Source organism: Crocodylus siamensis, chromosome 10 (genome assembly GCF_052110815.1).
Source record: "Crocodylus siamensis isolate JL-2025a chromosome 10, ASM5211081v1, whole genome shotgun sequence".
NCBI classification, from domain to species: Eukaryota; Metazoa; Chordata; order Crocodylia; family Crocodylidae; genus Crocodylus; species Crocodylus siamensis.
The window spans coordinates 50055884-50069100 of NC_143404.1; the positions used below are offsets into that span (position 1 = coordinate 50055884).

General features: G+C 40.0%; 1 protein-coding gene across 10 annotated transcripts in view; it reads right to left on the reverse strand.

Annotated features, from left to right (window-relative positions):
- The window catches only part of NCOA6 (nuclear receptor coactivator 6), a 92044-nt gene that overhangs the window by 27829 nt on the left and 50998 nt on the right, over window positions 1–13217 (reverse strand). For all 10 annotated transcript variants that reach the window (XM_090064704.1, XM_090064697.1, XM_090064700.1 and 7 more), the window contains 3 exons: window positions 6472–9444; window positions 3162–3230; window positions 441–477 (listed from right to left, as the gene is read on the reverse strand). In XM_090064704.1, the coding sequence (XP_089920830.1) occupies window positions 441–477; window positions 3162–3230; window positions 6472–9444 (3079 nt within the window). The remainder of the gene's footprint in view (window positions 1–440; window positions 478–3161; window positions 3231–6471; window positions 9445–13217) is intronic.

Below are 13217 nucleotides of genomic sequence, written 5' to 3' on the forward strand. Positions count from 1 at the left end.
AAAGCCTTGCTTTATCAGATTTCAGTACTAAAAATAGGAGCAATCATGCATCAGGTTTTGAAAAATGGATTAATGAAGCTAGCACACACAAAGTAGTTTGAGTTCACCTCTTCTGTAAAGAACACTACAAAAAGCAGTGACCACTGGAGCCATGCAACACCCTCAAAGAGAAGAAAGCATTGAAAGCTTAGGGGATATGAAAAATGGTGTCCAAAAAGGTAGCATCACATTCAGAAGTTTTAATATAAATTTTTCCAACTTAAAAACCTGGATTACCCAGACTCTGAGGCAAGAAACAGATATGGCAAGAGAATAAAAAAATCCATAACAAATGAAGGATTTTAAGCTGTGCAATTCTGGAATAAAGAAAGTCAAAGAGAAAAGAACTTCTTTCAAAGACAGCTACATCACTCCTGGATCTACAGACGTTATCTACTTACCTTTGACCAGCAACTACTGCAGCACTTGCTTCAAGTTCTGCAAGAAAGAGACACATGCTAGGAGTCATGTATCTGGATGGTATGTCACTACCATGCTGATTTTCAAACTACACTTGATGGAAAATGTTGAATCATAACAAGAAAATACACATGCATATTGTATTTTATGAAGCTCAGTCTATTTTAAAATATTCTCAGTGCTATATGCAGTATATTTTTCTGATTGGAGGTAATGAGTCGCCTCATACTAAATAAATACAACCCTCTAATCTCATATTTTGCCTCCCCTAAAAAAGGGAAGCCCAGCTTGTTGAGTAACTTCTCTCCTCTGCAAATGATAATTAGTCCTCTCACAATAAAACCATCCTATTCAAATGAAAAGCTGAACTATCAGATCAATGATCCATCTATGTCGATACTTTATCAATGGAATACTGAGCCAGCACTAGCTGCTTCACAGAAAGGCTTAAGAAATCCTGCAGAAGGCAGTGGTAGAATAGCCTGCCTGTCAAGATTTTTCCCCCCGCCTGAACCTTCCTCTGGGTGGGTAACTGACTTCAGCACTTATAGTCCCTTTCAAAGCTCTTGTGGATTTCCAAACCCCACCCCCAGCCTTAAAAAGCACAAGTCTGGATAATCTTAAACATAACATTTATCCAGAAATTTCACCTTAATGATACTTTGTGGCAACAAGCTCCACTCTTTCTGAGATGTCTTCCACCTTCTCTCCCCCCCAACTTGGAATTTGATGCATTCAGTTCCACTAAAATAACCTTGTTCTTGCGTTAATGTGAAGAGAATTTCCCAACCAACCTTCTCTATATCATTCTTTTTTGTATACCTTTATCATGTACCCTATTGTCTCCTCTCTGGTAAACAGTCTATTTTTCAATATATAAAAAGGTTTTATAAGTCTCTATTAATTTACATTGCTGAATTCCCTCTTTCTGCTAATTTTTTTTTTGTCAGATGAGACCCAGATCTAAGAAGAGAATGTAGTTTAACAGAGGAGCATTATAATTTATACACAATTTATTCTCATACAATTTATAATCTGTATATCAGTATATTCCATTTCAAATTAAATATCCTAAAATTGTGCTTGCTTTTTTTGTTGCCACTGTTGGACAAAACGTAAAAATACATGTTTTCCCTTTAACAGCCATTTCTGCTAAGTACCATTTAGTGCAAAGAGCCTAGTGTCTCATGTACTCAAAAAATAACAGCTATAAAAGGAAAAATAAAAGCACTAAAATGTAAGGACCAAGTTATGGGATACATATTCTTATTACTGAGCCGATTAAGTGTAATTATTCTAACTGCTCTGTGTAAAACCCATCTGACCCACAGTAATGGAAGAGTGAAACAGACTGAATGTATAGTAATCTTGATCAAAAATTTTTTTTTCTTGTATGCAGAATTCTACCTACCGGAATACTGTCCAGTTGTAAATCTTAGAATGATAGATATCTAGCTTTAAGCTAACACCCTATGACCAACACATCAGACTCAACATGATGAATATAGCCTTGGAAGAAAGTAATTTCAGTTGCGTTTGTTTAAACTGATTGTTTTAAGTCAATGCACTCCTTTTCAAGTCCTATTTCTAATTACACTGACCCGGCAGAGAAGGGAACAGCAGAGCTGTGCAGAGAAGCTGCCTGCCACTGTAAGCTCTGCGCTGGTTTGGCGACGCACCTCATGCACACAGCTGCAGCAGAGGCAATGGTGTGGGGTTATACTCATCAAAGTGCAGGTCTCCCCTGCCCCCTAGGAGTATGTGCAGTGGCAGGGAGCTAGCCCTGCCCCCCTGGACGAGCTGCCTGCAGCCCCCTCTCACTCCCTGCTGGGGTCCTGCAGCCAAGCACTGCAGCCCCAGGCCCCAAACCCCATGCACTGCCCAGCTGGGCAGCAGCACTAGTCCCAGCCCTGCCCAACTCCTTCCTCCCTCCTTCTCTAAGGGGGCTCAATTCCCCTCTCCCCATCTAATTACCTGTGGGAGCTGCTTTCCAGGCTGCCTGGGGCCATGTGCATATACATGCACATGGTGTCCCCTAACTGACCACCCTTCTCCCGCTCCTTCCCAGCCTCCTGCAGGGAGCCTGTAGAGAGCTCTGCCAGCCTGTAGAGAGCTCATCCCAAAACTGCAAAATCCGCTGGCTTCTCCAGTAAAATGAGAAATCCACATTTGCATCTGGGAAGACAGTAACATCTGTAGTTTACTGCGTTTTTCTGTGGGAAACAGAAAAACCGGATCGCTGCTTAACATTTAAGCACACCAATAGATTTTCAGTGGTGCTCAATGACTATTCAGCACCCTTACCAAATAATTAAGGTATCTAAAGGGAACTGAGATACTCTGAAAAATCTATCCTTGATAGCTCTCAACACTCAACTATAGGTGATCTTGCAGATATAAAGATGCCACCATTAAAATAAATGAAAAAGGGTGTCAGTTTCTTAACAGCGCTTTGAAAATGTCAACCTACGCTCAAAAGAGCAAAAACTGTTCATATGAATAAATATTAGGGCAAAAATATTTCAATGGCAAGTCAGCTAAACTACTTCACTTATTTTTAAACTGTTCCAATGCACAGGATGAGAACTATCTATTTCCAGAATGCACACAATCAAGGTGATGCAATGACTTCTTAGATACACAAATTAAAATTTATGTGCACTTCCACAGGTGTATCCTCATTTTCCAAAACAAAAGTTTACCTGTTCTTTGAACAGCACTTTCTGATGTTGTAACTGGAGTTTCCTTCTGGGTTAAATGTTGAGATGATGCTAAAATAAGAAGTGCAGAAAAAGTCGGAACTAATTAAATTTTTCGTTCAAAGTAAATTACAAGAATTTTTTACTTTGTATGATCAGCTAAGACTAAATAGCCCTGCAGTTTTTTCTGATTGATTGCATCATATATGCATATATACACGCATATTTACTTCCCCTCTCTCCTCCCCCACACTGTTTTTATTTTTGGTACCCCCTCCCCAAAGTCTGATTTCTAAGGTAAGGGGAACTCCTTCATTAAACTGTATCTTTTTCATATGAAATACTGGTTAAATTAGATCTTGAGAGATTAAAGAGAAATTTGATTTTAGCTAGAGTTTTAAGCTCTAGCATTGGAGTCTTTAAACACTGACACTAAGGAAAGACTAATTAACATCTGGAAAATCTCTGTTAATAACACAAGACGTCTACAATTTTATTAAGCTGCAAAAGTTCAAAACTTCTGAGACACCCATGAAGATCTCTAGCAAAAACAAAGGAAGACTTAAATTTAAATTTCCTTATGCTACCAAGTTAAAAATAAAAAAGGATACAATAGCTCTTGCTAAGAAAGGCACCTTGCTGGGATTTATAGATTATAATAAATCAAAAAGGAAGTATCCAGTAAAATAAACTAGACCCTTAAAGACCCATTATATTGCATATGTTTCAGGAAAAAACAAAACTGAAAAAAACCCTCAGGTTTCTCCCTCTAATTACACTCCAAGTGTGGTGCAGCTTTGTGTTTTTCTTTCCACAAGTCCACAGAATTTAAAGTAGCACAAAATGTGCAACTACTTAACTCTACCTTAGCTGCTCATCTCAGCTTGCTGCTGTGGAGTTGAGGGAAAGGGGGGCTGGGGAAGAGGGCAAGAAGGCAGAGTATTCAGAGGTTTTCAACTTGAAAAGCTTTTTTACCTATGAAGAATTCATTTCATTTTCAAAATTAAGGGTACTTTTATTAAAAATCTTCAGCCATCTCAGTATTTCACAGGTAAACAATTCTATAACATGTAATGTAACACGCTGGGCTGGGGAAGGGCCATAGACTGGCCCCACAGCACTGATCTCGCTTGCAGAATCAGAAGGTTGAACACCACCAAATGTAAGGGGTCTGGCAGTGGGAATGCTGGATTGGCCCAGCAGGGCCAAGCTTGAGCATGGCTGTGACACTCTACCTGAAAAATCACTCATCTAGAAGCACTAAGGGAAAAAAAAAAGAATTTATGAAGAACAGAAAGAGGACTCCTCTTCCTCTGCAGTCAGATAAAGACTTTTATACCAAAAAAAAGAAAAAAGCAAACAAAAAAACAACCACCTTGTAGCTAGCCTCAAACTAAAGCAATCTATTCCATACCCTAAATGTTGAAGTTGGACATAAAATATAAAATGTTGGAGGTCATGCTCCACCACAGTAAGTGTCAATCCATACACTCCATTTTATGATATATAAACTTCTGCCTTTGTACATATTCTGCAATATGTCCATTGAGATTTCTCTCTTCAGTATTTTTCATGTATCTAATATAAAAAGTAGCAGTAAAGTCACTTTGAAAGTAATCGCACATTCTTTGCCACTCATTTTTACAGTAAAATTGTGAATTTATTTTCAGTAACAGTTTTTTCTACCTACTAGAACAGATTTTGTCATGTGAGCTTGAAATAAACATTTCCATTTCATAGCAGAACACTATTACAGTTTACTGTAAGAAGCGTGCTTGTTAACTGTGGCCCCCTTTTGGAAGGGGGTGGGGGATGACAAATGGCAAAGCTCCAATTGCCTTCCATAGCTCCAGGATTTACCTTAAGATGACAAGTATTTCGGGGAACTGACTTTGGGCATTGTTTTATTTCCGTTTCACATAAGAAGTGATAGCAACGTTGTGTTCAAGTCATAATAATAGTTCAAAACATTTTTTTAAAAAGATATCTTAGATTAAGGCAGGGATGGGCAAAATGGTGGATCTAGCCAGCAGCGAGATTCCACTTCCCAGCAGCCCCTGCCCACATAGCTGTGGCTGGTTTCCATGGAGACCCCAGCAGTGGCCGGGCTGTGACAGCAGGGTGCTAGGGTTCCCATGGAGATCAGCATCAGCAGCGCTGGTACAGTACAAAGCTGGATGGGGAGCTGCTCTGGGGTTGGGATCTTGCAGTGGTGACAGCATGGTCTGAAGTTGGGGCAGCTTCTATCTGAGGCATGCAGGCAGTGGATCACAGTTCTGCCCTGGCTCCAGACCATGCTGTCACCGCTGCAAGATCCCAGTCCCAGAGTAGCTCCCTGCCAGCACTGCTAGGGCAGGTCTCCATGGAAACTACGGCCCCACGCCATCACGACCCCACCACTGCTGCGGTCTCCATGGAAATCAGTCACAACAACGTGGGCAAGGGCTGCTGGGAAATAGAGTCTACCATGGGCTCAATCCAGCCCACAGGCCAGACTCTGTCCACCCATGGGTTAAGGTAGTCTATATAATCAAAATAATTTACTTTTAATGATATATTGCATTTTCTCTCTCTGAAAGATTAATATTTTTAAAATTTCTCTATGATCTGTTTTTATTTAAAAAAAAAAAACTGCTGCAGAATGATGGTAGTCAGCCATTTCCCCAAAAAGGTTAACAATATTAGAATACAAACGCTGTGTTCCTGCTCACTTGCCTCAATTAAGTTCTCATCTTCATATGCTTCTTTGGTACCAAATTTTACTACTTTATATTTAAAAAGTTACAAAAAAAGCCCATAACAACACACCACTCATTCTGTGCCAACATTGAAATAAAAAAAGCAATTTGCTTCTTTGACAGAAATTGTATGCACTCCTTTTGTCATTTTAGCTACACTTGAATATGTATTTTCTTCCTACTTCTGAGCCTTGAGTGAAATCACTCATGGTATCAAATATGCTGCACATACAGTCTTCCATCTTAAGTTTTTTGCTGCACAACAGGATTAAAGGGAAGAAAAAAAAAAGTTTAATACCCAAAATACCTAAAAAAGTGAAAAAAACCTAGAGAAACTTTCAGAAAAATCAAACAAGCCACAAAAATGTTATATTACATTAAAAATTCACAAGTACGGCTATACTATTTGGGTGCTATAAAAACACCACTCTAGAAGCCACCAATGGATTACATTACCTTCCAATTAAGTGTTAAGTTTTGTGTTAAATTCAAATACAGGTTTTATGTGCCAGTGGAATTTCTGACACACAAAGGTAAGAAGCAGGTGGAAGAACAGTACCATGCAAAGTACATACCTATATTTTGTAGTAGCTCCTGATGTACTCCTGCTTTTTCCTCCACTAAGCCAATCCCAATTTGCTCAGCCGGTAAACCACTGTGGTTATTATTAGTGCTTGGGGCTGTGGGTGGAAGCTCTTGGATTGCTGGAGTGGTTACAACCGACAGTACATTTGTGGGAGGAGTGTTGCTTGATAAACTTGAAGATACAGAAGCAGAAACAGTAGCAGCAGTGCTTACACTCAGACTGCCAGGCCCAGAAGTGCTCTGTTTTATAAGACTGGGTACTGGAGGTGTCACTATTTTATTGTCTACCTCTACAGGCAATTGCTCTGTCCCCAGACTGTTAGGGACCGACATTTCTAGTCCCTGGCCATCGGCTTCTCCATCCAAAACATACTGTTCCTCCCCTTTTTCAAGAGAGCCTGTAACTTTTTTACATGCTTTGGTCAGCAAAAATTGACCAATCTTGTCCACCTTTCCCTTTCCCTTACTAGACGAAACTGGACTTCGCCTGTTTCCAGAAGATCCTGGACTACTTGTGAGAAGAGGCGAAACCACAGGTCCACACTGCGTTGTTGTTACAGAGCACTGGTCAGTTGATGTATTAGCTTGAGAGGTAGCCTCCTCTAAGCTAAAGTCTTTGACTTGTTGAACAGGGGGATGTGAAGGAACATTCAAAGATGCTGTAGATGGGGGAGAAGGAAGCTGAATAGGAGTTGCCAGTGGATTAAGAACCAGTGACCTGCTTGTTGGAATATTTGGGACAGAACTATTAGATGACGTACTAGGAGGAGCAGGCCCAGAGGAAAACTTTATGTTCTGTGGTATATGCAAAGGACCAACAACTGCAACTGACTGAGGCATTAAGCTAGAGTTAGTGCTCATGGAGGCTGCTGGTATTGTACTTGGTTGAGATCCTTTCATAACCTGAATTATTGAGGATGAGTTTATAAAAACTGGTGTAATGAACTGTGGTCGGGTATTAGACTGAACTGCTGACTGTCCCTCAGAAACCATAACTTTGTTACCTACATTAGGCATTGTGACAACGGTAGACACTAATGTAGGTTGTAAATGAGATGGTAACGGTGTTGATGTGTTAGCAGAAGATGTAATAGGGTTTGAAGTTACAAAAACTGTTATCTGGTTGGGTGGTAAAGGAGTGGATATAGAAGAGGAGCTAACAGGCCGTTGTAATACTGGAGGAACAGTCTGAGTAACATTTGAATTCATCTCTCCGAGTTCTTGGTGCACTTGGTTTGAACAGCCTTCATTATTCTGAGACGAGCTTAGGGAATTAGCAGGTTCTTTGCTTGAAGAGGAATCCTGTAGTGGAGGAATGACAGCTATCTTCTTTAGTTCTTCCCCAGAGGTCACCATTGGTGGCATTTCAAGACTGGTGAGCCCAGGAGGCTTTATAGTTACATTAGGAGCACCAGAATTATCAAGAAGTTGGCTTAATGAAGTTGGTGCCTCTCTCATAGCTGAAGATACCATTGTCTTGCTTTCCTCCAAGCTGGGAAGCTTGCTGGTATCTAAAGATTGTCCATCTTTTTTTGGTTCTTCAGGAACCATCATTTTGATTTCTTGGCTAGGAATGCCTTTCAGTTCAACATTAGGCTGGTCTTTACTACCTTGGACAACCTGTGCATTCTGACATTCATTGTCTTGAGAAACATTAAGGCTCTCTTTGCTGTCCTCAGGAATGCCAGTCACCAAAGGTACAGAAACTGCAGGATTCTGGTTGTTCAGCATATTATTATTTGGAAAAGTTGTAGTTATAGGTGCTGGCAAAGAAGTTGGACCAACCATCATATTTCTTTGCAATTCCAGGTTCTGTAAAAGCGCTGGGTTCTGCTGAGTTACAAGGGCTAGTTTAGCTGCTTTTGAATTTTGTCTGCCAGGACTCGGTGTGGTTTTCCTACTGGATCCAGGACTAGACCTTCTGCTATTGCTTGGACTTGCTCGCTTTGTCCCTGCAGTGTTGGCTTGCTTTCCTGAATTGACAGCCACACTATCCAACTTATGTGACTGTGGAGCAGAAAAACTAGACTGATTATTAATTGAAAGATTTGATGGGGCTTGCCCGATGGCCTTCAGAGTAGTTGGATTAAGACCCTGCTGATCGAATCCTCTATTAAGGTTAGGTCTAGGAGGTAAAGGAATATTAATCTGGGGAGGGAAGAGACCAGCAATAGAAGCATTAAGTCTCTCTGGAGATAAGCTTATTTCTGAAGGTTCTGTGCTAGGTGGACGGTTATTAGGAGTCTGAGGATAGTATGGTCTTGGGCTTGCTCTGTTTGGGGTTTTGGGCCTTGAAGTTTGAGATGGGGCAGCAACATTTGGGAAATGGTGTGTAAGAGAGCCAGGTAGAGAATTAGACTGCTGCTGAGGACTTGCACCTTGTGGATTTGAAAGTGGAGAGGGTCCAGGTTTTGGACCTGTCATCATGAGCTGATTTTGTGAAACTACTAAATGAGATGTCATATTATTTTGAGTTCCTGATACTGGAGAGACTTCAACACCATTTCCTTCTGGAAGTGAGGGTACAGATGAAACCTCACCCAGAGGTGAAGTGGAAGGATTCTGTATATTATCTTGATAAACCACCTTTCTTGCATTATTTCCTAAAGAAGGATTGCCTGCCAAAGGCATTCTTTGCTTATCAGGGGATGGAGGGACTGATCCAGGACCCTGTAAGCTAACCATTACTGGCATGTTGCCACTTTGCTGCATTGGCATTCTTTGGGTCTCTGGATTTAGAGGGCCTCTAGGTGGATGAACACCTTGTGGCACAGGAAGCCTGACTGACTTGGGATCCTGCTGCATCATAAGCATCATCATCATTTGCTGCTGCTGGGTCTGAGCCTGTGCCTGTGGTGGTGGTGGTGGTTGCTGCTGCTGTTGCTGCTGTTGTTGTGCATGTTGTATAATTTGAGACGGTATCTGCTGAAGAGGTCTTTGTTCAACTGGCTGAGATGGATAACCTGAAATGAGAAATAAAATTAAATTATGTGCTTTCTTAAAAACTTCAGACAAAGCAAAAAATGCAACAGGAACACAAGTGAATTCCTGGGCTGCAGCCTCCAGCACAAGAGCCATTTAATAATACAAAAAAATTAAAAGCAAACAAAAAACACAAGGTGTCATCAAAGTTGTAAAGAGGCATATATCCATCTATCTAATCACTTAATATACAGCTAATGTTCAGGACCTTGACTTGTAGGAGGCAGGTACTATTACATCTACTCTTAGCTACCCTTCTGTCTGACAAACACATTTTTGCAGCTGTCTTTATAGCTTTCTTTCCCCATTTATGAATTCAGAGTTGAAATGCAGTATGTGCATATGTGTATACATGTGTATGCTCATTTGCATGAACACTTATGTATGCATAGATATGGACACACTGGAGGGGACAAAACTTAAATAGCAGCTGAGGTGCTTTGAGGAACAAGTCCATGGTTAAGATGTGACAGCTTCTGTGTTATCCTGCAAAATCCTGTAACATGCAACAGAAACACCAAAAACAGCATTGTGAACTTAGAACATAGCATAGTTAAATATCTGAAACGTCCTCCAAGGACTTTAGACTCAATCCCTCTACCACAGGCAGAGGGTTTTCCATCTGTAATTTATATTACTTAAGAATACTTCTCAGTACAGTAATTTAGGAAATACTTAATATTTTCAAAGCATCTCTAATAATCTGACAGTCCTAAAGTTAGCACTCTTGGAATGGGAAAAAGTAGAAAAACGTGCATCAGTAATGTATTTAAAAGTTGGCAAGAAAAACAGATAACTTCTACATATAGGTAAAGAAATGTGTCTTTAAAAAGAAGTATTGTCTGAATCAATGTCCTTTGAGACGAACAGGCCAAGTATTAAAACACAGACAAGGGCCAAGAAAAAATACTAGTAGAACAAATCCTAAGATTACCTGTAAACCACAGACAAATTTCTTGCTTTATAGTACAAAGAAACCAGAGTAGCAGATGCCAAAATACAGAATAAAACAGAGGTCCCAACTCAAACGAAGCACTAGTAGTTCACTGCAAACAACATGAGGAACAAATTAAAACGGTCAAATGGGGGCACGTCACAGGATATTAACATACTAGCACTAAATTAGTCCAATCTGAGCACTGTAAATTAAAAAGGATTTAGGCATATCAACAGCCTCAACACACCTTATATGCTTTTTTTCTTTTGATCCACAGTTTGTATAAATTAATGCACTAGTGCTCTGCATTGCAACATAGGCTTAAGCATCTATCACTTGTGACAAACCAAAGTCAAAGCAACTCTCTCTTTCAGACACCTTTTGATGACATCCCTCAGAAGCAGACAGACTCTTATACAGTTTTGATCTTATCCTCATCTCAAAGAAAAGAATACCAAACATTGTAGTTTCTGGTATGCAAACAACTACACGGCCAGCCTACAGCAAATGACAGACATTAAGGACTGCTTTCTACGCTTGACTCTTTGCATACCTAACTACGGGATAACCTGTTCCTCTAACATCGGAGGATTTGACGGAGGCGTGGCTGCTACAGCATTAAGCTGGTGGACACAGTATTTACGAAGGATGAAAGTTTTGGCAGCATACAAAAGAGAACCGAGCACAACTGCAGGACAGAGTAGGTTAATGGGTTAACACTCTGTTGGTCCTGAATTCTGCTTTCCAGGTGCCTAAATTTGTGATAGCTGCTTGAATTCTGTTCACCAACTCTGTAACAGGAGAGTTGGTCTCCATAACAACATCTCCAAAATATGGAAACTGCTTTGATATCTTTAAAAGGCCATTAAAATAATGGGCTTGCAATATGCATCACCAGGAGTGGGTTGTTAAAATACTTCTGTGAACTGCAAAGTGATGCACAATAATAAAGATCACAATGAGTGAGCAAATCATCCACACAAATTAGATCACACATGCAGTTTTTCCATGTTTGGTAGAGACATACGGACTGGAGAGTTTTCAGTTCATTTGTGTGTGGATATGTATAGACATTTCTTTTTTTTTTTTTTTTGCTTCAGTCTGGATCACAGCTGCAAGGTGAAAAATGGAACTTTGCTTGACTTCCTGTGCAATTGAGAAAGTATAACTACTATATCTTCACCACAACTGCCTTCTTGAAACTAGTGAACAGTTCTCATGAACGATACTACACATCCATGTTTGCTAATATGGACTATATGCAATCCTCTGCTCACTGTAATGAAGCTTAATTGAAATGAATACATACAGCATGATTAGGCACTTATTGTTCCTTTTTTTTCTCGTCAGAAAATGAATATTATGTCCACAGGACTCTAAGATGCTCAAAAACTACACTCGTTTTCAGGAAGCACTACTTCCCCTACAGACTGGCGCAATGCTTACATGTGAACAGTTCACAATGGCACAGAGTAAAGATATTCCTCTGTAACAAGAACTATCAACTTTCTTCTTAGAGATCATGATAAGGGCAGCATTAAAATGTGGGGAAGCTCCCCAACCTCTCAAAAGCTGAGAAATCAAGCCAAAAGCCTATGGTGACTAGTACGTAAATACCATATGACTATATTCATAAAAACTGCAGCTAACATAGCATCTATTTCAAGGGCTTTCCCATTTCTGGAGTGGTCGATACCTTAAGAATTTCCTCCAAAACTTTGTCCAGAGGTTTGTTAGATTTCATAAGTGGCATCATCAACAGTGGAGGATTAAGGAAGCCACTGGAGTGTTCCCACCAGTGACCAAGAGTTTGGTTGTGAATATCAAGTAGTGTGCTTCCATCTATGTATTTCACTGAAAAAATGGCTGTTTTTAGGTCCAAAAAAAAAAACTTCTTGTAATGTAACAGAAGATTTTAATGTCCTCTTTTATTTGCATGGAGCTGAATTTCATCTGCCTCGTCATTCTACCATTAATATTTCATCATTTGCAGCTTCCTTTGACTATCATTTGATCTCATGAAATTCCAAGTCAGCTGCCTAAGACAATGCATGATAGAGTAAAATCACAGGAACTTCTCTTGGGAAAAGGTGCTGAATTTCTGTACCATGTTCATCAAGCCAGCTGGTATGACATCAAATACAGAAACCAAAAACTTCTGCAGAGGGTTCATCAACAATATTGCAAAGCTAGCTTGATTCAGGGTTGAGTTTATCAAATAAGATATTTCTTTATACCTGTACTTTCAACCAGCTGATTTGCTGCTTTGGGTTTAGTTTTTGCTTTGGGTTCAGTTTCCTACAAAAAGGTACAATTTGGGGTTCAAAAGGTTCAATTTTTAAATCTGAGCTTACAGCACATAAGAAGGTGCATGTGCACAGTGTTGTTTTCTACCTCTTAGTGTCCAATACTAACATCCTGAATGTCACACTTCTATGCCAGGATTTTATCTAAAAGGTGACAGGGTTTTGCCCCAAACTGGCCTATCATGCAGGCAGTTTTAAAGAAGGGGTCTTAGCAATGGCCATATCATGTTCTGTATACTTAGAAAGAAAAACCAGCTCTAGAGACCAGTTTGCTTAAGGGGTATATACATTTCCCTAGAACTATGGACTATGACTGATGGCTATTTTCCACTGTGTGCACTAAGTTGCCAAGGACATTAAGCTTGTCCATAGGGTTCACTCTATGAAGAGTCATGTCTAAAGATTATAGAAGTGTCTCTCATCAAGATCAGTCCTGACTGGAGCAGAGACATAACGAAGACCTCCCATGGATCTGTCTCAACTGAAACTAACAATACAGAAACATTCACCC